General features: G+C 44.6%; 1 protein-coding gene across 1 annotated transcript in view; it reads left to right on the top strand.

Annotated features, from left to right (window-relative positions):
* Nucleotides 1–26003, top strand: part of ANKRD33B (ankyrin repeat domain 33B) — a 326077-nt gene that overhangs the window by 157410 nt on the left and 142664 nt on the right. Inside the window, exon 2 of the mRNA XM_044295465.1 lies at nt 5900–6029. Within this exon, the coding sequence (XP_044151400.1) occupies nt 5900–6029 (130 nt within the window). The remainder of the gene's footprint in view (nt 1–5899; nt 6030–26003) is intronic.

Here is a 26003-nt window from a genome sequence, read left to right on the forward strand (position 1 = left end):
TCCTTCCTAGCTTCCAAGACCACAATGATTTGTATAATCCGCTCAGAGCATTGGGTTGGTGTGCTATTTAAACTAATGACCCCACCCAGTGCACCTGATGAGAGGCAGATCCAGTACGGCTCCAAAACAAACACTAAACTCGTGCTGCTATCCTGGCCGACCTCCGCACATCGTCAGAGTGGGGCATGACACAACCTTGATGAGACCATCTCCTTGCAACATGAAATGAACTGTGGCACTACATTTGTAATCTACCTTCTCTACTGTTCCTGTAACATCTACTACATAGGGCGTACCACCCTATCACTACGAGAACGTATGAATGACCACCAATCCAACATCTCCCATAAAATAGTCACCCAAAGCGTATCTCGTCACTTTTCCAATCTTCATGACGGTGACCCCTCCTCACTTCGTGTCAACCCTTTGGAATGGGTCCCCGACTCTTACCAGACATTGTGCCGCAAGGAAATGTTCTGGATCTACAAACTTAACACCCTAACCCTGTTCGGACTCAACGAATCTCTGGAATACGTCAATTACTGACCTACCCACCCCGAACCCTAGTTTTACTATACTTTGACTATTCCTTTTTGACTATTCCTCTAATACACAACAGCAATAAATTAATGACCGTCCCCCCATGACACACGAGATTGAACCTCCTTGACCAGTTACACTCTTCTCAAAATATTCACCCCTACTAGCCCCCCTTCTCCCGCCAACAATGTATAAGTACTTATATGCAAATATGTAGATGTTTGCCATCACATCCAAGTATTCCACAAGTGATTCCATATATACTCCATATGTACCCCATACACTCCAGAATGTCAGACATGTATGATTACTCTATACTCTCCATCTGTCCAACTCATCCAATGGACCTAAGGCTACTTTCACACTAGCGTTCGGGCGGATCCGTTCTGAACGGATCCGCTCATAATAATGCAGATGGAGGCTCCGTTCAGAACGGATCCGTCTGCATTATTTTTAGCATAGAACAGCTAAGTGTGAAAATAGCCTAGTACGGATCCGTCCAGACTTGCAATGTAAAGTCAATGGGGGACGGATCCGCTTGAAGATTGAGCCACATTGTGGCATCTTCAAACGGATCCGTCCCCATTGACTGCAAGCAGCGTTCAGCTGTCCGCCTGTCCGTGCGGAGGCGAGCGGAGCGGAGGCTGAACGCCGCCAGACTGATGCAGTCTGAGCGGATCCGCCTCCATTCAGACTGCATCAGGGCTGGACGGCTGCGTTCGGGTCCGCTCGTGAGCGGAAACCCGAACGCTAGTGTGAAAGTAGCCTTAGAAGTAATCAAACACATTATGGATATCATTGTGACGTGTGTTTGTATGTTTACATTTGTATGTGTGTTTGTGTGTATGTGCCTTACGTGTACACATGTGTATATACATATATATATATATATATATATATATATATGAAAAATAGAAAAAAGGCCAGCAGCACTCCAAAATAGCAAAGAAAACGTGTGGTTTATTAACCCAAAGTCAAGCGACGTTTCAACAGCTTGTTGCTGTCTTTATCAGGCATGATAAAGACAGCAACAAGCTGTTGAAACGTCGCTTGACTTTGGGTTAATAAACCACACGTTTTCTTTGCTATTTTAGAGTGCTGCTAGCCGTTTTTCCATTTCTAGTTCATTGGACCTAGGTGCTGGTCCACACTGGCCGGACATGCACCCCTCTTCTATATAGTGTGCTGCATCCTCATTTTTACAAGGCCTATATATATATATATATATATATATATATATATATATACTGTATGTGCACATTCATAGTCCCGACTTCATCCTCACTCTCTACCAATTATACTATCGTGACAACTACTGACTGACTACTGAGTCATTTACTACCAGGGTTCTATACCCTATGCCCTTTTCTTTTATTCGTATGCATGTATATATGTTAATTATAACCTTAAGCATGTACACACATATATATACTTTTTATTAAATTTGCTTTTCGTACATGTGTGTGTGTGTGTATATATACATATATATGTATATTTATAGTTCCTATTATTTATTGTCTATTATATGCACTTACTTTTTGTATGTGTTGTTGTTTTTTATATATATTTTTACATATATTTTTATATATATATATATATATATATGTATATATTTTTATATATATTCTTTATTAATGATATATCTTTTGTTTTTATTCTGATGTATCTTCATTTTAACTTTATTTCCATTTCTACTCCCATTCTATATTTCTCATTGCATGTATTATTCGCATATACAGTATATACACTCACCTAAAGAATTATTTGGAACACCATACTAATACGGTGTTGGACCCCCTTTTGCCTTCAGAACTGCCTTAATTCTACGTGGCATTGATTCAACAAGGTGCTGATAGCATTCTTTAGAAATGTTGCCCTATATTGATAGGATAGCATCTTGCAGTTGATGGAGATTTGAGGGATGCACATCCAGGGCACGAAGCTCCCGTTCCACCACATCCCAAAGATGCTCTATTGGATTGAGATCTGGTGACTGTGGGGGGCATTTTAGTACAGTGAACTCATTGTCATGTTCAAGAAACCAATTTGAAATGATTCGAGCTTTGTGACATGGTGCATTATCCTACTGGAAGTAGCCATCAGAGGATGGGTACATGGTGGTCATGAAGGGATGGACATGGTCAGGTAGCCCGTGGCATTTAAAAGATGGCCAATTGGCACTAAGGGGCCTAATGTGTGCCCAGAAAACATCCCCCACACCATTACACCACCACCACCAGCCTGCACAGTGGTAACAAGGCATGATGGATACATGTTCTCATTCTGTTTACGCCAAATTTGGACTCTACCATTTGAATGTCTCAACAGAAATCGAGACTCATCAGACCAGGCAACATTTTTCCAGTCTTCAACAGTCCAATTTTGGTGAGCTTGTGCAAATTGTAGCCTCTTTTTCCTATTTGTAGTGGAGATGAGTGGTACCCGGTGGGGTCTTCTGCTGTTGTAACCCACCTTGCTTTCCCATTCTGACATTCAGTTTGGAGTTCAGGAGATTGTCTTGACCAGGACCACAACCCTACATGCATTGAAGCAACTGCCATGTGATTGGTTGAGTAGATAATCGCATTAATGAGAAATAGAACAGGTGTTCCTAATAATTCTTTAGGTGAGTGTATATATAAATAAATATATATATATATATATATATATATATGTATATATATATATATATATGTATATATATAAATAAATAACATTTTTAAGCTTCCCTAGTGGGCCTGAACATGTGATCCCCCTCCCTTTAAACCACTTAGATGCTATGGTAGCTATTTACTGCGGTAGCTAATCAGTTAAACGGCTCGGATCGGCACTTCTGCAGATCTAGGCCATTAGACCAGGAGCGCGGCTCTCATGTGAGAGCTGTGCTCTTGCTCTCTGCTGCACAATAGACCTATGCAGCACTTAGACTTGACTGCTGTAAAAAAGTGACCTAGCCTAAGGCTCATTAGTGCCCGACTTACAGGGGTTTCGCTACTGTAAGGGGCCAGCACTACTGTAAGAGGGCACTAAGGGGGCATTCTACTATGGGGAACATTATGGGGTCATTTTACTGTGTAGGGACTTAAAGGGGGCATTCTACTATTAAGGGTTGACTAAAGGAAAATAACTAAGGGGACATTTTAACTTGTGGACAACTGTTAGTATATACTATATATGTAATTTGATCTCTATCATACTTCTAAAGCCAATGAAAGACAAATTATGCAGTGAAGGGAGTAATTATCACAGCATAACTAGGCAGATTAGCTATTCGACTCTATGTCTTTTACAACAAAATTGGCCACAGCACTCTGTTCATAGAATGGCAGGGGTGGGTGCACGTCCGGGTAGCGTTCTAAGGCTCCACCTCCAGAACTTGTAAGTGTCACAAATATTTAGACAGCACTCCTTTTTTTTTTGTGATAATTAAATGATTTTATTTCATGTTATTTCAGCCGGAATAGGTGGGTTTTTTTTGTCAGTTGCAACGTTTCAGGCGTAATAATCGCCCTTCATCAGGCACTCTGAGGACCACACTAAGTATACAGCCAGCGCCGGCTGTATACTTAGTGTGGTCCTCAGAGTGCCTGATGAAGGGCGATTATTACGCCTGAAACGTTGCAACTGACAAAAAAAAACACCTATTCCGGCTGAAATAACATGAAATAAAATCATTTAATTATCACAAAAAAAAAAAGGAGTGCTGTCTAAATATTTGTGACACTATTCGACTCTATGTACTATGGGTGGTGCTATGTATGTACTACAGGTACTATTGCCACTATGACTTTCACTGTTACCAAATCTGTTTTCTAACTAAGAGATTCCTTCCAGCAAAATGGCCTCACTCACTGTGTACACTAAATTATGCCACTTAAACACATCCCCCTCCTCATAAACTTCCTGTCATACGTCCACTTATAATATCAGAAGGCAAGAGACAAGACAGCCATGGGGAACCCTCCCCTCATAGATTCAACAGTGTGTTGTACTATGTCTTAGCTGCCTTTGCATTGGTCTAATACAGTGGTGGGCAAACGTTTTAGTCAACTGAGCCAAATATCAGCAACCTTTCACTACCCTCGTCACTTCCTGTTGTGACGCAGCACGTTCCGACGTTTAGAAGGAGGTGTTTACCCCCTCGATTACTCTGGCTTCCTGTGTGATGATAATAGTAGAAGGAAATATGGGTGATATGAGATGTACATGCCCTCTCAAGCTTTGCGGAATACAAATGCGCTCCACAGGCAGGGCCCCAGGGCGAAAAACAATAAGGCCCCCCCATGCACATTTCTCCAGTCCAGTCTAAACAGAACCAGGGCGGCCGCGGCCCCATGGCACATTTCTCCAGCAGTGCCAGCACATGCACAGACATCTCTCTCATGAATCTGAGATGTCTGTGCATGTGCTGGCACTGCTGGAGAAATGTGCCATGGGGCCGCCCTGGTTCTGTCACATCTCTCTCATGAGTCATTCGCCCCCGCATGCACATTTCTCCAGTTCAAACAGAACCAGGGCGGCCCCATGGCACATTTCTCCAGCAGTGCCAGCACATGCACAGACATCTCTCTCATGACTCCCCCCCCCTCCAATGCACATTTCTCCGGTCCAGTCCAAACAGAACCAGGGCGGGCTAGTTACAGTACACTGGCTGGCACTACTGGGATGGGTGAGATGGTGGGAATGGGATCCAGTAACTAAGTTGTTATAATTAACCAACCTACCTACCGGTAACTGTTGGAACTTGGCTGCCTCCTGTCACAGTCTCAGAAGAGTCTTCTGTGTGTGGGTGGTGGGCCTTCCCTGGCAGAGTCTGTGGGCTGTGGCTGGCTGACGCTGGTTCTTCTTCTCTGCTCTGGGGGCGGAGCTGTGGCAACATCAGACAGAGGCGACACACTCACTCATAGCCACTGCTCATTGAGTCTCTTAAAGAGGCAGGAAGAGCTGGCTCAGAGCAGCCGCCAGCAGGGGCCCCCTCCTTTCCATATGAATCCGGACCGCGCGCCGCCCAGGACTCCATGTGCAGCTACGCTTATAGTAGCAACAGTAGCGGAGTTAGAAAACTTAGCAGAGCCGCCCCACAGGTTACCTGTAAGAGCCGCATTCAAGGGGCTAAAGAGCCGCTTGTGGCTCATAAGCCGCAGTTTGCTGACCACTGGTCTAATAAAATTGTGGATCTCTGTAGTATTTTATGGTGACGGATCTGCTTTATTGTATACAAAAAGAAAAAGTGATACAGCGTATAAATAACTAATTGCTATTTTTGGGCTTTATCTACAGAGCACTATGATCATTAACAGTGTATGATTATTTGCATGAGATTTGAATTCTAACATTATTCTTACTCTATTTTTTACAGACTGGACTTCTTGTTGCATGCTATCAAGGTTATGTGGATGTTGTTATAGCTCTATCACAATGTCCTTATGTTAATGTGAACTGGCAAGACAATGAAGGGAACACTGCTCTCATAACAGCTGCACAAGCAGGTGATTATTGCTAGTTTATTATTAATTCAGAACCTTAATGTGATTATAATTATTCTCTGTGTTTTTTGTATCCAGTTTGAGAAGATAATTGATATATCATAGTCACCACATATTAACACGTCCATTGGCATAAACATACTGAATACTACAGTTTACAGCTGCTGTGAGAGGAAGATGTCTACAAGTTAATCTTCATTATTAATAGTGCGACGACCAAGCCACAGGGGTGTAGTGAGTGGTGGTGTTGTCTAGTGGGTGCAGTAGTTGTACTCACTTTTCTGTAGCTCCCTGTGCCGGAGTGCAGTGGAGGGAAAGACTCCACTAAATCCTCCGGAGCACTCTCTGTTGCAGGGAACACCAGCCAGATGGAAGTTGAGGTGCCCTTGATGGTAGTGGGTATGCTTAGGGTGCTTTGGTGGCTGGGCCCCTGTGTTCGTGACACCAGCACCATAAGGTGCAATTGGGAGATGGAGTAGAATGATGACAGAGGCAGTAGTTGAACCAAACAGGAACTTTACTTGTAAATTGTAGTCTTGCAATAAGTATAGCAACACTTTGTCATACATACAGGTGGTGAAATGGTAAAGCTGCAAATCCCAATTAGCAGGCTCTTTGAGGTGATATTTGTAGGTTCCAGCTCAACTTTAGTAGGAGTAATGATTGTACTTTACTTGGTTTCTGTTTTTGCTCTGGCTATGTAGTCTTGCAATTAATATGGATCCTCTGGAAATAATAGTATACAACCCAAGGGCAGTCTCCCTCATGGCAGGCAAACTCTCTGCTCCATTCTTTGAAAAGGTTGTCTGAACTATAGTCCAAGTAGTGCCTGGCCTTGACTCTACAAGGTAGGATTACTAAATCCTGCTTCTGGATTCCAAAAGTTCAAGTAGCTTACCTCCTGGGCAAGGCCCAAGAGAACAGAGCAAAGTCTGTCTCCTCTCCTCCTCACTCCTAACTTCCTGTGGTTGAGCTATATAAATAATGTTATAGTGACCTCTAGTGTCAGTAGTGTGTAATGCATTTCACCAGCCGGTAATAGGAATTTAGCAGCATTGACAAAGGAAAATACAGTGATAAGATAAGATGCCTTTATTGTCACTGTACAATACAGTGTAATACAATGTACAATACAATGAAATGTTGTTTGGAGCCATCCTAGATTCCATGGACAGAGGAACAAGAACTGACATTTAAACTAAAGCATTACACTAGAAGAAAAGAAAAAAAACATTGCAGTAGAAGGCATTACTATTCATAGTTCACAGCATATATATAGCAAGAGCAAAGTAGGAAGTGCTTGTGAGTATATATACACTGATTCAGACACCATTGCAGACAAGAGGTCATCATGGGTTCATGAATGCAGCAGTCACTTTCAGTCTGTGGTAGTTTCTATCCTAAGAAGGGGCAATAATCTCAAAGCATTTAGGAGACTTATTGCTTTGGGGTAAAAGCTGTTCTTCAGCCTACTGGTGCAGGCATGTAGGGCTGATTGATGCAAGATGACAATGAAAGGGCATATAGCAATTTGGAGTGGCCCATACACACACAAGTGGGACACTACAATAGTAGATAAGGAACTGGGATGACTGTATGACAATTCTTAGATAAACATGACCAAATTAAGAACATTGTACTTATCAGTGTAATGTGTGGCACTCTGAGCCAATACAGAGGGGCTCTCTCTGGTTGGAGTGAATGATTTGACTGTAAAATTCAAGGAGGAAGACAAAGAGCCAGGACAAAAAGTAGAATACATGGAGAGACTTCAAAAATTTTATCAAGAAAACCATCCAGAAAAAATTACCGTACATAGAATATTCAAATTATAACTGAAAAAGTAATATTTGATGCTATAGACTCCCTAACATCATTGAGGAGATAGGTCAACTGTTAAACCAGCAGAATGGGCTGCACAGTCAGGTGTAGTGAGGATAATGAGAATTTAAAGGGGTTGTCTCATCTGGCTGTTATTATGGCAAAATGGGATTAAGCCCGACCAGCAAGTGGCCAGGAAACAGATCAGGCCAGATCTCCACTGTTTCACTGGCTCCCATAGAAGTGCATATACATTTTCTCATACTTGACTGCCTGATGGTTTCCTGACCACCTGCTGGTTGGGCTTAATCCCATTTTGCCATAGTAACAGCAAGATGAGACAACCCCTTTAACTTCTCAGATATTGACTGGGGTCATGGTTTTGGCTCAACTGCAACAGGGATAAATTTCTCAACTTGCTGCAGGATCTTATTATGGGCCAGTTTGTAGAATATTATAAGTGATGTTCTGTTTGATTTGGTAATTTCTAACAATGCAGAGCATGTCACTGTTCATGACACAGCTGGTTATAGTCGAAAAATTCAGAATCAGTCTTGTGTTATATAAATCTTCTTTATTTAAAAAAAAATCATGCAAGGTAAAAACAACGCGTTTCGGGGAATTATGATCCCCTTCATCAGGTTAGAATGTATAAATGATCATATAATGTAGGTGCAGGTATATAATCAGTAAAAAAAAAAAAAACGCCAAAAAAACGCTTCTGTGGGTGGTTTCTGTCTTGTTGGACCACCCACAGGTGTAGTCACATTAGCATAAACATCTGTTAAAAATATCAAAGTATTTCCATTTACATACAAACCATTTATCAAAATTCCTGGTGTGGATATTCTTATGTTATTAAGATAGCTATTGTTTATTAGATCCGCTCCTAATGAATATTTTAATATGGGGCTTAGAGTGGGCTTGGGTCACGTGATCGCTGGGTTACCGATCACGTGACCGTTTCTGTGGAGACCCTAGATGTTATGTGCAGAAACGGTGTGTCAGGAGGAGGACGGGCCTGAATCACGTGATCACAGTAGTTCCGATCACGTGATTGTTGCCATGGTTTGTCCTGGACGCTGTGCTGAGAGGTGACCGGCATCGTCACAGGCACGCGACTCAGGCTAGTCATGTGGCGCATCACCAAGTGTGCGGCTCGTGCTGCTACTGCTGGTTCAGAGGTGGAGCAAATGGGTACCGTGGTCGTAGTAGATGTGACATAGACAATTAGAAATACCCAATGTGGAGAACCAGTGTGGATGTGGGTACCTGGTGTGAATGGATACAAACCCGGGGGCAACTAGTAGAGGGGCAGTACCTGATGAAGTATATAATAATATAAAATATATAATAATTAAAGACTGGTGCATATCAAACATGGTGGCGAATATAATACATGTGGTGAATATAAGTATAATCATGGGATATAATAAATAAATACATAAATATGATGTAATATACATAAATATAATATATAATATAATGAACATAAATATAATCATGAAGTGTAATCATGGTAAGATGGAATAAATAAATAAAAAAGTGATAAAAAATGGTGATAAATTAAAGATAACTTACTTATAAAAACAATTACATAATGATTATAAAAATGATTATAAGGAGGACTGATGTATGACAAATTATACAAAAAACGGTTGCAACATAGAGGACTTATGTATAGATGAAGAGAGGTATATAAAAGGCTATATGCATCATTATGAGAAATGGTAGTAAAGAGCACTAAAAATATCCCGCCATTACCAAAAGATCCCCTAGCAGCTACCCATAACGGATTAGAACCAAGATCACATGGGCCTCCCTCTCACCAATCACCATCAATAACTTCAGTCCAGCCACCCCAGTTGATAACCCTAATACTGAACCTTCCACTTAGGTATCTTTTTTAGCATTACCCCCCCATACTGACCCCCACCATGACCATCACATTCTCAAAAGTCCAAAAACCACCACCATAACAATTTTTTTACATCCATTGGGCCGCAGACCAGTAAAAAGAAAAAATGTAGAAGAGGACGTAGGGGGGTACTAGCAAACAGAAAACAAGAGATGACGATATGAGAAGACCCAATCTGGCCCCAGGCATCTTCAACCTACCCAGTCATACACTAACCAAAAGTGAAATCTCACTCCTTTTGCCCATCCTCAAGAATAAATTAATTTGAAACATGTCTGACACTCTGACACCCCCCGCCCCAGCTGCAAACATGGTGGAGGAGTTTGTCTTCTCCTATCAGACACCTGCTCCTACAGCCCAACTCCACTGCCACCCTCCATTATGCTCACATTATTTGAAGTACACTCTGTTCGCATTTACTCTCCCTCCAACCTACAAGTAGCTGTCATTTACCTCCCCCCAGGCCCAGCCACCATCTTTCTTGACGCCTGGCTACTACACTTTCTTTCTGCCGACCTGGGTGACTTCAACATCCCTATTGACACCTGCCACTCAGCCGCCTCTAAACTCCTATCACTCTCTTCCTTCGGCCTCTTACAGTGGTCTTCCGCTCCCACCCACAAAGATGGTCACACTCTGGATCTTATCTTTACCCGCCTCTGCTCCCTATCTAACCTTTCTAATTCGCCTCTCTCCCTATCCGACCACAACCTACTCACCTTCTCTACATTGGTCTCTTCTGCTGCTTCCCCGATCCACACACTAGCACACCCCTGCAGGAACCTTTAACATCTCGACTTTCGCTTGCTTTCTAACTCTCTTCTGCCACTTCTACTACTTGTTCCCTCCAAGACCCAGATGTTGCCACCAACCTGTATACCACAACAAGCACAGCTCTGGACACTGTTGCCCCCCTCAGACACAACAAAACCCCGAAAAATCAACAGACAGACAACCCTGGCACACCAACCTGACCCAAAAACTCAGACAAGCTTCCAGGGCTGCTGAGCGGCGATGAAAGAAATCTCACATATCTACCTACTTCTCATCTCACATATCTTCCCTGGCCCAGCTTCAGTACACAGTCCCCATAGACCCTCTACACAACTGCTCAGTCCTCTTCCCCCAAAACCTGCTTCTCCAACATTACAGAAGAAAAACTCTCCACTCTCCTCTCCAGATAACATCTCACCACCTGTGCACTTGACCCAATCCCATCCCACCTCATCCCTAACCTCACCACAGTGTTTATTCCAGCCCTAACTCACTCTTCAACCTCTCACTAACCTCTGGTGTCTTCCCATCGGCTTTTAAACATGCTACCATTACACACATCTTCAAAAAGCCTTCACTTGGCCCATCTTCTTTGTCCAGTTATCGTCCCATATCACTTCTTCCGTATGCCTCAAAGCTACTTGAACAACATGTCCATTCTGCACTGTCCTCTCACCTCTCCTCCTGCTCCTTCTTTGACCGGCTACAATCTGGCTTCCGACCCCACCACTCAACTGAGACCGCCCTTACCAAATTCACCAATGACCTACTAACAGCCAAAACCAAAAAAACATTACTCTGTCCTCCTTCTCCTTGACCTGTCCTCTGCCTTTGCCACTGTCGACCACTCCCTTCTGTTGGAAACTCCCTCATCTCTTGACATCACTGACCTGGCCCTCTCCTGGATCAAATCATACCTCACAGACCAGACATTTAGCATCTCCCACTCTGACACCACCTTCATGTCTCATTCCTTCTCTGTCGGTGTCCTGCAAGGCTCTGTCCTAGGAACCCTGCATCTCATAGAGTCCCATGGCTTTCAGTATCACTCTTATGCTGACAACACAGAAATCTACCTCTCTGGTCCAGACATCACCACCTTATTATCCAGAATCCCACAATGTCTATCTTCTATATCATCCTGCTTCTCCTCTCACTTTCTAAAACTTGACATGGATAAAACAGAATTCATCATCTTTTCCCCCCATCTTGCTCACCCCCCCCCCCACCCCAACAGACCTATCTATCACAATCAATGCCTGCACACTCTCCCCGGTCAACCAAGTCCGCTGCCTTGGAGTGACCTTGGATTCTACCCTTTCCTTTCGACTGCACATCCAAGCCCTTTCCACCACCTGCCGCCTCCAACTCAAAAACATCTCCCGCATCCGCGCTTTCCTCAACTTTGAATCTGCGAAAATGCTTGTACATGCCCTCATCATCTCCCGCCTAGACTACTGCAACATTCTCCTCTGTGGCCTTTCATCTAGCACTCTCGCACATCTCCAATCTATCCTCAACTCTGCTGCCTGACTAATCCACCTCTCACCCTGTTACTCCTCTGCCTCTCCCCTCTGCCAATCCCTTCACTGGCTCCCCATTGCCCAGCAAATTCAGTTCAAAATACTAACAAATACATACAAGGCCGTCCACATCCTGTCCCCTCCCTACATCTCTGAGCTACTTTCCCCGATACATCCCTACACGCAATCTCTGATCCTCACAAGACCTCCTTCTCTCCTCTCCTCTTATCACCTGTTCCCACAATCGCCTCCAAGATTTCTCCTGTGCATCCCCCACACTATGGAACTCGCTACCCCAACATATCAGACTCTCACCTACAGTGGAATCCTTCAAAAGAAATCTAAAAGCCCACCTCTTCAGACAAGCCTACAACCAGTGACCCTGCTGCCTCTATACCGCCATGACCAGCTTCACCCTCACCTACTGTGTCCTTCTCCCATACCATGTAGATTGTAAGCCCTCACGGGCAGGGCCCTCTCTCCTTCTGTACCAGTTTGTAGCTTGTCTTGTTTATGCTTAGTGCAATTATCTGTATTATGTATGTATACCCCTTTTCAGATGTACAGTGACATGGAATGAATGGCGCTTTAATAATAAATAATAATAATTTGATTTATTTTTAGATCTAAACCACTTCATTAGAAAACTCACCATAAAAAGACACTTTGAAATAGTTGAAAAGATGAAAAGAGTAAACAAAAAAATAAAAATTCCTGAAGCTACTTATGATGTAGATCGCCCTGAATTCATATAATCAGTGTTAAAACTGCCATCCAAATTTTATCCCATCCACCACAAAGATAATTTTATTTCTATTCAGTCGTAACTGAGGAATTTTGACAAATTAATCACGGACCCACCAGCAAACAGATACAACACATCCCCACAATGCATCATGGTTTCCTCCTCTCTGTTCCAGAGACAACCGAGGGCAATCCAATTATCTCTCAGGACAAAGGGGAGATCGCCAATACACATGTGGAGACAACAGGACAGACATCACCATTTAAACACACAATGGGACAATGGCACAATGGGACAATAGAACCACACCCAGCATATTCCTCCCAAGCTGACAAGTTACACTTATTATAAATTGTTACAACTTTGTGAGGTTACATTGTCCATACATATAACTTACATCAATTTAAACAGTATAACTTGAGGGGCAAACCTATCCAAAATTCATTTGAATAGGTTAAGGGGTTCAAAAGTTAGCATGGGCCATAATCCTGAGGCAAGAGGCCTTCAAACAGCCCCCTCCAAAACACTGTGGCGAGGTTGGTTTCGCCACAAACTTCAATCCAACAAAAACATCATCATCCGTAATGCAGATAAAGGGGGAGGATTAGTTATCCAGTACAGAGAGGACTACATCAGAGAGGCCACACGGATCCTATCTGACAAGGAGCAAAAACACTCCATTTTAAAAAGGCCCATCTACCCAAGTTGAGGGCTGCACGTCAAGGTGTAGACTGGGGGCAGTCATTTACACAAACTACATACAAATGATAAATGAGAAAGCTTCAAATTTACTTTGTGTAATTATACTGCAAAATGTATTATCACTGGTAAGGTTGAGTTCACATCACCGTTTAGCTTTCCGTTCTTCTGATCCATCTGACAAAAACTGATGCCAACTGAGCAGAACTGATGCTCAACATAACGGATCCATTTTTGTTTTTAATTTTTTATGTTCTTATGACAGATAAGAAGAACAGAAAGTTAAATAGTGATGTGAAATTGGCATAACAGCTAATTTTAAAACCAACATGGCTTACAGCTAATGTTAAAAGGGCAATAAAGTGTACCTAAACTTTTATTTTATTTGTCTTAATTCAATAGTATAGGTGAAAATAGTGAGCTTTTAAGTATTGTAACGGAATTAGCTCACGGGGCCGCCGTCTCCTGGGATAGACGGGCACTATAGGCACATAAAACACAGTCCAGTCCAAGCAAGTATGGTGCAACTGGCCTCAGCCAGTATTATTGACTTTTGCAGAAAAATAAATATTAAACAAAACAGTTCAAAACAAATGAAATGCCTGGTCCTCTGGCCACTACGTCTAAACAGGCAGTAGTCCCTAACTACATGAAACTGAGCCTTGTGCCCAGCTCCATCAACCAAATACACTGTTGTTTTCCACTCACCCAGCAGGGTTCTTCCCAGTAGCAGAGAGATCAGCTAGTGAGCTGTTTGCCCTTTTATAGCACACTCAGGTTCCAAGGTGACTAGCCACAGTTACCCTGAATACCTGGAGTGGCTAATTGGAGCAGGGACTTATTTCTTCTCCCCTGCCCTGTTTACGTCTCTGAATTTACTGATCAGATCTGTACGGAAAAGTCTGTATTCAAGAAAGATCAGGTTACAACAGACAGAGACTGGACAGAGCTGTAAATGAGTGATTTATTGTCTCACCTAAGAGCTGGTCTGGATAATGTTTCATCTGATAAATCTGTTTTGGGGTGAGATAAGTCTCTCAGTAGTAGCTGCAGCTGGTGTTTGACCTCTACCTGCCCTCTGTCAGCCTCAGCACCTCATCCTCCTCTGCTCCCATCTCCTCCCATTAACTTCAATAAGCTGTATACATACCTCTGTGTATGGAATTAATTTTACCATGCACATTAGTGTACTGTCAGCCGAAAGCTCAGTGAACGGCGGTTCAGGTGAAACTGTGTGAGGAGCGCCCAATTCTCTCCTGACAGATGATATTGGAGAAGAGAGGGATTGGGCAAAATTAATATTTTTACCAGATCCTTTAGTTCTCCTGTGAGATAAGCTGCCTAAAAAGGATTCAGATCTTTCTGGACCTCTAGGACTACCTTAATTTGACCCTACTCCATGAAAATGTGCAATGAACAGAGGAGCGCTGTGTTGTGGTATGCATGGCTTCCCCTCTTTGCAGATTAATCCAGTCTTAGGATTCTTCTGCAGAATTGTGAAACACCAATCAGGCATTTCATCTTCAGTGGCTGAGGACTGGAGGTCCACTAGTATCTGGGTTAGTTCTAGTGAAGGGGGTACCAGTCTTGTCATTTGCAGTGTTGCTGGAGCCAACAATGCCGCTTTCTTAGCTTCTGCGTCTGCCAAGGCATTGCCCTGGGAAATGTGGTCCTTTCCTCCAGTATGTGCTCTACAATGAACAATTGCAAGTTGTGAGGGTACCCTGATAGCTTCCAGAAGTTGTGTGAGATGTGCTTACCATCAGCTGCAACCAATCCTCTTCTCTGCCAGATAACACTATGGTCCCAGACCACGCCATGAGCATACCTGCTGTCAGTGTAAATGGTAACTGGCTTATCTTTATGTAATATGCATGCTCTGGTGAGTGCAATCAATTCAGCAGCTTGTGCAGACTGATATGTGATTGGTCTAGCTTCAAGGACAATGTCAGGTAACATGACTACCGCATACCGTGGTGGTAAGAATTGTCATTTGGTCTGCTGCAAGATCCACTACAAAAACTTCAGGTGTATCCTCGATTGGTATGGATCACAAATCAGAGCGGGGTGAGGTCTCATGTTGTATGGCATGTATGCAATCATGTATTTCTACCAAGTGATCCTCAGGTCCCTTGAGTCCAAGCAGTGCATTGAGTATGGCTGCTGGACCTGAGGTGTGTGCAGCATACTTGATCTGTAGGGAGGGGTTGCTGAGGAGCAGGATCTCATACCCAGACAACCTTTGGGCTGACATGTGCTGTGTGTGTATGCCTTTAAGAAGTCCTACAACATCATGTGTGGTGTACAGGATTGTATCATGTCCCATTGTCAGTGGCGTTGCGAGTTCAACCATCATGGCACAGGCTGCAAGAGATCTAAGACATGCTGGCATTCCTTGGACAGAAGCTGGCATTACCTTTGAGAAAAATGAACAAGGACGCAACTTGCCTCCGTGATACTGGGTCAGCACATCCGCCATGGTTTTACAATTTTGTCGAGCATATACGTGGAATGTGATGTTGTAGTCAGGGAGGCCCAAACCTGGACTTGTCATTAAAGCACATTTCAAGTAATCAAATGCATTCAACATTTCCTTTGACCATTTGATCAAAGCTGGCTGTTCGCTGAGTGTGGCTTGCCGCAGAACATTGTCATAGTAGGAGCAATCAGGGATCCATTGTCTGCAGTAGTTTATCATACCAAGGAAAGATAGCATCTCTTTTTTGGTATGCGGGGTGACCAGGCCCGCAACAGACTGGACTCTTTCTGTGCTGATTCTCCTTTCTCTCTTTTTGAGGACAAAGCCCAAGCCCACTTGCTTCTTACACCATTGCATTTTCTTGCGTGACACCTTGTGTCCACATTCTGATAACCATTTTAACAAAGATACACCTTCAGTAACATTGGCCTCCTCTGATATACTACACAATAACAGATCATCCACGTATTGCAAGAGCACAGAACCCTGGGGGGGTGCCATGGTTTTAAACTGGCTTGGAGGACAATGCTGTACACTACAGGTGAATCAGCATATCCCTGGGGAATCCTGCACCAGGTGAGTTGACGACCCTCAAAGGAAAAAGCAAAAAGGAGCCTAGTCTTCTTGTCAACCGGGATAGAGAAGAAAGCATTTTTCAGATCTATCACACTGAAACAAACAGCGTCTGCAGGAATGGTTGAAAGCAACTACATCGCATCTGGTACGATGGGTGCTATAGGGACAATAAGATTATTGATAGCCCTTCGATCCTGTACAAATCTTACCGTACCATCAGCTTTCATCACTGGGTTGATGGGGGTGCTGTAAGGTGAGACAGTGTCTTCCAAGACCCCTGTGCGAAGAAACTCTTGAATTCTCTATTTTCTCTTTGGATAGGGGGTACTGTTTCTGGTACGCTATGGTAGCATCTTCTCTAAGGGTGGCCCTGTATGGAGTGCAGTCAATGAGTCCTGTGTCATAATCCCCAGGGGACCACAAGCTGGGGTCAATGTCTTCCAACCCTGGGGGAGAATCCATTGGTGATAATGCAGGGAAGAACGGTGATGTAGGTTTGGCGATGGAAATTAGATCTGACCGTACATGCAATCCTCCCTGAGATGCCAAAATTTCAAGTTTGAGTTTGCAAAACAGGTCTCTTCCCAAGAGGCTGAATGGGCACTCTGGGATGATGCTGAAAATATGGTCAGTAACATAATCTCCATCTACAGTCTCAAGTAGTAATGAATCAGTTTTGTATGTTTTGGTTAAAACCCCATTAATACCCATGGAAGGATCGGACTTTCTAAGGGGACCCTTGTAAAGATCCCTACACAGGACACTAGAGGTAGCTCCGCTATCTACCATAAGGCCTACCTTTCTCCCGACAACCCTTAACAAGATAATGGGCGAGTCTCTCTAGTGTGTAGTGACCTGTGTGAAAGTGGGGGTACAGTCCTCTGGGCAGCATCAGTGTTGACCTTGTTGATTCCAGTCAATGGGGAACTTTGGATGCGGACCATCTCTGTACTGGGACTGAGAATCATGGTAGGGATTGCGTGGTTTTCTGGGCATTGGGCACTGTCTTGCCCAATGTCCTTCCTTGCCACGATTAAAGCATGCAGTGCTCATTGGTGACTGTGGCTGTTAGGGGGCTTGGGTTTGGTCAAATGGTCCTGGTTGGGACTGTTGTGGCCCCTGTTACCTTGGTTGCCATAGGACCTGTATCCTTTATTGCCCCTTTCTCTTGGATTTCTGTTACCGGCATACCCATGAGTGGCAGAGGGCTTTTTTACCTCGAAGCATCCTGCTGCCTCTTTCTCATACAAATGTTTTTCAAAATCTGCCATAGTATCAGAAGTCCAGGAAGATACATTCTTCTTTACAGTGAGCATCAAGCTGGGTAGCAGGTTATTAAGAAAGGTAAAAATAACCAGACTATCATTATTATTCACTGAGAGACCTGCCTCATGGCGCCAACAGTCTAAAAACCTCTTCCAAAACTCAGTGACTGTCTCATTATTTTTCTGTTTGCAAGCTACTGCAATAGGAAGGGAAGACCTTTGTTTAAAAATGTCTGTCATGTGTTCAGTGAGTTCTTGCCACAGATCAGTCCTACCCTGTTCTGTGTTTAATCTTCTGGCATCAGCACTGACTTGTCCCTGAATGTTATTGATTGAGGGGACTTTCGTCCAGTCCCACCCGGAGTGTGATGGAGTAACACCATCAATTATTAACTTCATATCTTCTTGTGTGTAATTTCTACCCTTACAGGCTCTCTTGAGATATGTGATTGTGCCTAATGGTGCAGAGTTCGGCTTAGGACAATGTTTGATAATTCTGTTTATGTCCTCTATCTCTATGGGTTTCTTCATTAACTGATCCCCTATTGTCATGAAGAGGAATGTCTCATTACGGGCATTACTCCTCAAACGTTGCGCGAGGGTAGGACTTCCAAAACTATCACTCTGTGAGGGACCCTCTTCTCCCTCAGCTCCCAAAACTTCCCCCTGCAGGTAGAAGTGGGTGACTCAGCTGGTGGCCTTCTTGTTGCAGCTGCGACCCCTGGTGGACCATGTGGGGGTGGCACCTGCTGTTGTGTTATCAGTAGTGCAGGTAGTGCAGTGGGTTGTTGCTGCAGGATAGCATGAGCTGCAGCTGCTAATTCTTCTAATGTAAAACTAGGGTAGATCTTTTGTATATTACAACTTTTCTTACCCATTGATCTGTCTGTATTGTTACAGGGGACATTAGGAACTTGGTATGGAGGAGGTCTGTCTAAAACTTGACTCTTTCTACCTTTTCTTAGGTCTGCCTCAAGATCATGTTTCTTTGATTCATCAGGCATTCTTTTAGGTGGTTTCGTTTTCTTTGTACTCCTATCATACCAATGGGGCGCTATTTCTAGCCACTGTTCCCCTCCCTTCTGCATATATGTTATATCCCACTCTGGATCTGGTTCAAAGTGCGGCCAGGCGACCTTGTCCCCTAGGCACAACCCTTTGACCATATCCATGTGATTAGGACCAGTGTCCCCGTCACGTGGAAAAGGACTACAAGCTTCCATGAATTCTGTCCAGCCCGCCAAATTATCTATCCATGGATTTATGAGACAGTAATTTGTGGGGCTGACCCTAGCAACATATTCTTTACATTTTCTCCTACATTAGGGGGAGGGAAATCTAGTTTTGAACCTTGTCCACCCATAACAGGACACAATATAATGACAGTGGAGTATGTCTGTACACTTACCACCCAGACAGAATCTCAAACAATATAACAAATAATCTTATCACTCTATAATAATCTTATCACTTTAGAAAGTTATCTATATGGGTCAAACCAAGGTAGGTTAGTCTCCCTGAGAATTATGCCTTACTCATGTTAGTCTCCCTGAGACTTATGCCGTATTCACAGCAATACGCAGTACTCCAAGTACTGACTATATAGATTTTTTGAGAAACTCACCTGTAAAATCTTTTTCTCTACTTTTCCATTGGGGGACACAGCTCATGGGTATAGCTTAGAGGTATTCCCTCTTACTAATACCTCTAAGCTATACCCATGGTCTGTGTCCCCCAATGAATAAAAGTACGAGAAAGTATGTCTTTCTTACCAGATGCGAGGATGCCTTCTCGATCCCGGACGAACCCCCAAATATTGAAGAGAAATGTGACTCCATTTTGTCTGTTCTAACAATATGCATTGTGATAGCATCTTGTTCATGCACTGTTTCAAGTTCCCCCACTGGAATTTAGGTTTCTTTCCCTGTCCTTGGACAGTTTCTTAAAATTCCTAAATTTTTGCGAAGACAGTCACACTTTACAAGGTCATTCCGGCTTAATGTTTACCGGCCTATATGTGTCTACATATGATTGGTTAATGCTGTTACTATATAAATTATACTCTCTGCCTAATAAAAGGCTGAACTGTAGGACAATAAAATCAGAGTGTTTCTCAATGATACCCGTGTGCGTGTCTGTCCTTTGCTGCTGAGGAATACTCTCCTGACGTCAGTAGGGTCAAATCAAGGTAGTCCTAGAGGTCCAGAAAGATCCGAATCCTTTCACTGCCAGACATGCCTGGCAGTGGCTTTCTCTCTATAGAATACACATACTGTAGCTGGAAAGTTGTCAGGAGCAAAAGCTGACGGCCAAATGATTTGTCCAACATCTGTTGTTATTACAGCTTTCTTAGGCTTTGTCAACTTCTACCGCAGGTCTATTAAGAATTTCTCTGCGATAGTGGTACCTCAAACTAATCCTTCAAAGTGGACGAAAGAGGCAGACAGAGCTTTGAGATGCTAAAGCAGGCCTTTTACACTGCACCAATCCTTACTCATCCAGACACTTGCCGACCTTTTGTCCTCGAGGTCGACGCCTCCAAGGTGGGTGTTGGGGCAGTTCTTTCACAGTATTCTGGGGTCCCTGAGATGTTAGATCACTGTGCATTCTTCTCTCAGACGCTCTCTCCAGCCGAGTGTAATTATGACATCTGCAATAGAGAGCTTTCTGGGAGTAAAATTGGCTTTTCAAGAGTGGAGACATTGGCTAGACGGTGCAGAACATCCTATTACGGTTTACACTGACCACAAAAGTTTAGAGTACCTAGAGAGTGCCAAGAGACTCAACTCCCGACAAGCTTGGTGGGCATTGTTTTTCACCCGCTTCAATTTTCGCCTCACGTATAAGCCAGGTTCTAAAAACGTGAAGGCAGATCCTCTGTCCCGTTGCTTTCCTGAGGCTGCTTCCACCCTGAGCTCTGAGCTAGAGACTATTCTTCCAACTAAATGTTTTCGGTTTCAGATAGAGGTGTTCAATTCATCTCTCAGTTCTGGCATTATTTCTGCTCCCGGTTGGGTATAAATTTGTCTTTATTTTCCGTTTTTCACCCAGAGACCAACGGTCAGATGGAAAGGACTAACCAGACCCTGGAGCAATATCTCCGGTGCTTCTTGTCAGACTGCCGGGAGGAATGTGCCGCGCATCTACCCTTCGCGGAGGTGGCTTATAGCAACTCTGAGCATGCTTCCACTAAGATGTCTCCATTCAGGTGCGTGGGGGGCACGGATCCAAGGCTCTCTTATCTGGCCGGGCCATCCACTGATTCACCGGTGGTGGATCAATAGTTCGAGGATAGACGTCCCATTTGGTCGTCGGTTCAGCGGAGTCTCTGTAGTCCGGAGGCGCAACAGAAGAAATTTGATTATCGTCATCGCACTGTAGAGCAAAAGTTTAAAGTGGGAGATCAGGTGTGGGTCTCCACCCGGAACATTCCGCTGCGTCAGCAATCTCTCAAGTTGGGTCCTCGATTCATTGGTCCATACCCGATGACGCCGAAGATCAGCCGAGTTATGTACAAGGTTGCTCTTCCACCATCGATTCAAGGAGTGAACACCTTTCATGTATCACTTCTCAAATCAGTGGCCGACTCCGCCCCTTCATTCAGACTCCACCCCCGTTGGAGGTCCAAGGGGTGCCAGAGTTCGAGGTGAACAGTATTTTGGACTCTCGTTTTGTCCAGAGGTCTCTCCAATACTTGGAAGACTGGAAGGGCTTTGGTCCAGAGGAGAGATGTTGGGATCTGCTCGTCACATGCATGCGGATGAGTTGGTGGCAGCATTACACCGGGATAATCCAGGGAAAGATTACTTAGAGTCTTCTGAGCCACCTCCTCGAGGGGGGGTAATGTAAAATCCTCACCTGTCTCGCACTCCAGTGTGACCAAAAAGGGTCCTCGTGGAGATGCGGGACAGGTTACGTGTGTCTCCATTGATACACCAGCTCCAACCCCTTTGCGAACTGCCTGTCACGGCTGTTTAAGGGTAACCAGAGCATACACAGTAAGAAGAGCTACTGACCGGACCCAAACTAGGGAAGAGAAAGGGTGACCCCTGTCAGACCCTCAACACTCTCCCTATGCTGCTAAAGCACATGCCCGGATCCAAATGGTGGAACGAGGCATGCCCGCGTACCTTAGACTCATGAGCCCTGTAACCCCTACAATAGTGGAAGGGGCACGGCCACCGATGCCCTGCTCAGAATATGGAGGGAACCGTGGCCACCTCAGATCCAGTCAGGAAATCACCAGGTACACAACAAAGTCTGCACACTTAGCTGATGGAGCTGCAGCCGCAGAGAAGACGGATCCAAGGGCCGCTGGCAATATCCAGAGTGCTTGCAGCAGCAGAACACAGGTCCAGAGAAGTAGTAGCTTAAGAAGTGAATATACTCAAAGCAGAGCTACAACTGAAAAGAGAAATATAATCCACGCCCTGCAATAGGAGGAGGGGTGATTTAAAGGCAGGGAAATCAAATGCAGGAGAGACAGCTGGGAGTAAAGACCTCATCACAGGGGCGGAGAAACAGAACAGTGAGAACACCTCCAAACTCTAAGTGACATCATCACAGGGGTGGAGACACAGAGCTGTGAGAACGTCTTAAAGCTCTGGTAGTGACAGTACCCCCCCCCCCTCTACGGGTGGACTCCGGACACCCAGGATCCACCTTCCCAGGATGAGCCCTATGAAATGCCCTGATAAGGCGAGTGGCTTTAATGTCCGACATCGGAACCCACATCCTCTCCTCAGGACCATAACCCTTCCAATGAACGAGGTACTGAAGAGAACCGCGGACAATGCGAGAGTCCACAATTCTGGAAACCTCAAACTCCAGATTGCCATCAACCAAAATCGGAGGAGGAGGCAAAGAGGAGGGTACCGTGGGCTGGACATATGGTTTTAAGAGAGATCTGTGAAATACATTATGTATCTTCCAAACCCGTTGAAGATCAAGACGGAAGGCAACAGGATTGATGACTGACAAAGTTTTATAAGGCCCAATAAACTTGGGACCCAATTTCCAGGGGGGAACCTTCAGTTTAATATTTCTTGTAGACAACCAAACCAGATCACCCACATTCAGGTCCGGACCAGGCACACGTCTCTTATCAGCCACACGCTTATACTTCTCACTCATCTTTCTGAGATTACTCTGAATCTTTTGCCAAATGGTAGACAAAGACGAGGAAAATCTCTCCTCCTCAGGTAAACCAGAAAGAGCCCCTCCCGAGAATGTCCCAAACTGTGGATGGAACCCATATGCACCAAAAAATGGTGACTTATCAGAAGATTCCTGACGACGGTTGTTCAAAGCAAACTCAGCAAGAGGGAGAAATGAACACCAATCCTCCTGGTTCTCTGCCACAAAACAGCGCAAATATGTCTTCAGATTCTGATTGAGGCGCTCAGTCTGACCATTCGACTGCGGGTGAAAAGCAGAAGAGAAGGACAGCCGAAGCCCCAGGCGAGAACAGAAAGCCTTCCAGAACCTGGACACAAACTGCGTGCCTCTATCAGAAACAATATCAGAGGGAATGCCGTGCAATTTAACAATATGGTCGACAAAAGCTTGCGCCAACGTTTTAGCATTGGGTAAACCAGGGAAAGGAACGAAATGAGCCATCTTGCTAAAACGGTCCACGACCACCAGGATCACCGACTTCCCCGAGGAGCAAGGAAGATCCGTGATAAAGTCCATGGACAGGTGTGTCCAAGGACGGGAAGGTATGGGTAAGGGGAGAAGGGAACCTGAAGGTCATGAACGAGGGACCTTAGCACGAGTGCACGTCTCACAAGCAGCCACAAAACCCTCCACAGACTTACGAAGAGCCGGCCACCAAAATCTCCGAGCAATGAGATCTACCGTGGCTCTACTCCCGGGGTGACCAGCAAGAACCGTATCATAATGTTCCTTAAAGAGTTTGTGACGTAGCTCAGGAGGCACGAACAACTTCCCGGAGGGACAACGGGCAGGTGCCTCAGTCTGGGCAGCCTGGACCTCGGCCTCCAAATCGGAATATAGAGCAGAAACAACTACTCCCTCCGCCAAAATGGGACCCGGGTCCTCGGAGTTTCCTCCTCCCGGAAAACAGCGAGAGAGAGCATCAGCCTTCACATTCTTGATCCCAGGGCGGAAAGTAACAACAAAATTGAATCTGGAGAAGAACAGAGACCATCTGGCCTGTCTCGGATTCATACGCCTGGCCGACTCCAAGTAAGCCAGATTCTTATGGTCGGTAAAAACGGTGATAGGGTGCCTGGCCCCCTCCAACCAATGGCGCCATTCCTCGAAAGCCAACTTGATGGCCAACAACTCCCTATCTCCCACATCATAGTTTCTCTCTGCCGGGGAGAGTTTTCTAGAGAAAAAGGCACAAGGTCGCCATTTGGCAGGAGAGGGGCCCTGGGACAAAACTGCACCCACACCCACCTCAGAAGCATCCACCTCAACAATAAAAGGTAAGGAAACATCGGGATGCACCAAGATGGGAGCAGACGCAAAACTCTCCTTAATCTTAGAAAAGGCTGCAAGCGCCTTCTCCGACCAAGAGGAAAAATCCGTCCCCTTTTTTGTCATGTCAGTAAGGGGTTTGACAATAGAGGAATAATTCAAAATGAACTTTCTGTAGTAGTTAGCAAAACCCAGAAAGCGCATCAATGCCTTCTGATTTTCAGGAAGCTCCCACTCCAGCACAGCACGGACCTTCTCCGGATCCATGCGAGAAGCAGAGAGGAGAAAACCCAGAAATTGAATCTCCGATACCATAAAAAGACATTTCTCCAGCTTGGCATACAGTTTATTCTCCCGCAGTATCTGCAGGACCTGAAAAAGATGATCCTGATGGGTCTGAACATCAGGGGAAAAAAATCAAAATATCATCAAGATACACCAATACAAATTTCCCCATTAAATGATAGAAAATACTATTAACAAAATGCTGAAAGTCGGCCGGAGCATTCATCAGGCCGAAAGGCATAACGAGATTCTCGAAATACCCGTTAGGGGTATTAAAGGCCGTTTTCCATTCATCCCCCTCTCTGACCCTGACCAGGTTGTACGCGCCTCTCAGATCCAATTTGGAAAACACCTTGGCCCCAACAATTTGGTTGAAGAGGTCCGGGATCAGAGGAAGGGGATAGGGATCGCGAATCGTGATACGGTTCAGCTCCCTAAAATCTAAACAAGGTCTCAGAGAGCCATCTTTTTAAAAAAAAAAAAAAAAAAAACGCGGCAACAGGTGACTTTGAGGGACGAATATGCCCCTTCTCGAGACTCTCGGAGATATAGGTTCGCATTGCGAGTCTTTCCGGTTGTGAGAGATTGTAGAGGCGTGCTTTTGGCAGCTTGGCGCCGGGAATGAGGTTAATGGGACAGTCAAACTCCCGGTGAGGAGGTAGCTCCTGAACACCGCTCTCGGAAAACACATCCGAGAACTCAGAGAGAAATGATGGCACAGTTTTAGTAGACACCTCTGCAAAAGTCGCTGTGAGACAATTCTCTCTACAAAAGTCACTCCACTCATTTATTTGCCTTCCTTGCCAATCAATAGTGGGGTTATGTCTAGTGAGCCAGGGTAGCCCCAAAACTAGAGGAGAAGGCAATCCGTTAAGGACAAAACAAGATATCTCTTCCACATGAGTGTCACCTACAGCTAGCCGGATATTGTGAACAATGCCTTTCAGAGATCTCTGCGAGAGTGGAGCAGAGTCGATAGCAAAAACAGGTATATCCTTTTCTAATGTACAAACCTGAAAACCATGCAAGGCTACAAATTGAGTGTCAATAAGATTGACGGCCGCTCCACTATCGACAAAAATCTCACAAGGAATGACTTTGCTCTCTAGCGCCACCATGGCAGACAGGAGAAAATGGGAACTGCAGGTCAGAGGAATAGCATCAATTCCCACATCAACATTGCCCAAAGTAGCAGATGAAGCAGAACTTGATGATCTATCTCTTGAGGTTTTTCTCTTATTATCGCTCTTAGTACCGTTCAGGAATCTCCTAGACGGACAAACATTTGCCAAATGATCTATGCCCCCACAACAAAAACACACCATATTCTGAGGACTAAATCCTCTTTTATCAGGGGCAAGTCGGCCTAGCTGCATGGGCTCCTCCTCAGAGGGGAGCGAGACAGGATGAGACCCCTGCATACTGAATGAGTCCGCACCATTGCC

This window comes from Bufo gargarizans, chromosome 5 (assembly GCF_014858855.1).
Source record: "Bufo gargarizans isolate SCDJY-AF-19 chromosome 5, ASM1485885v1, whole genome shotgun sequence".
Lineage (NCBI taxonomy): Eukaryota > Metazoa > Chordata > Amphibia > Anura > Bufonidae > Bufo > Bufo gargarizans.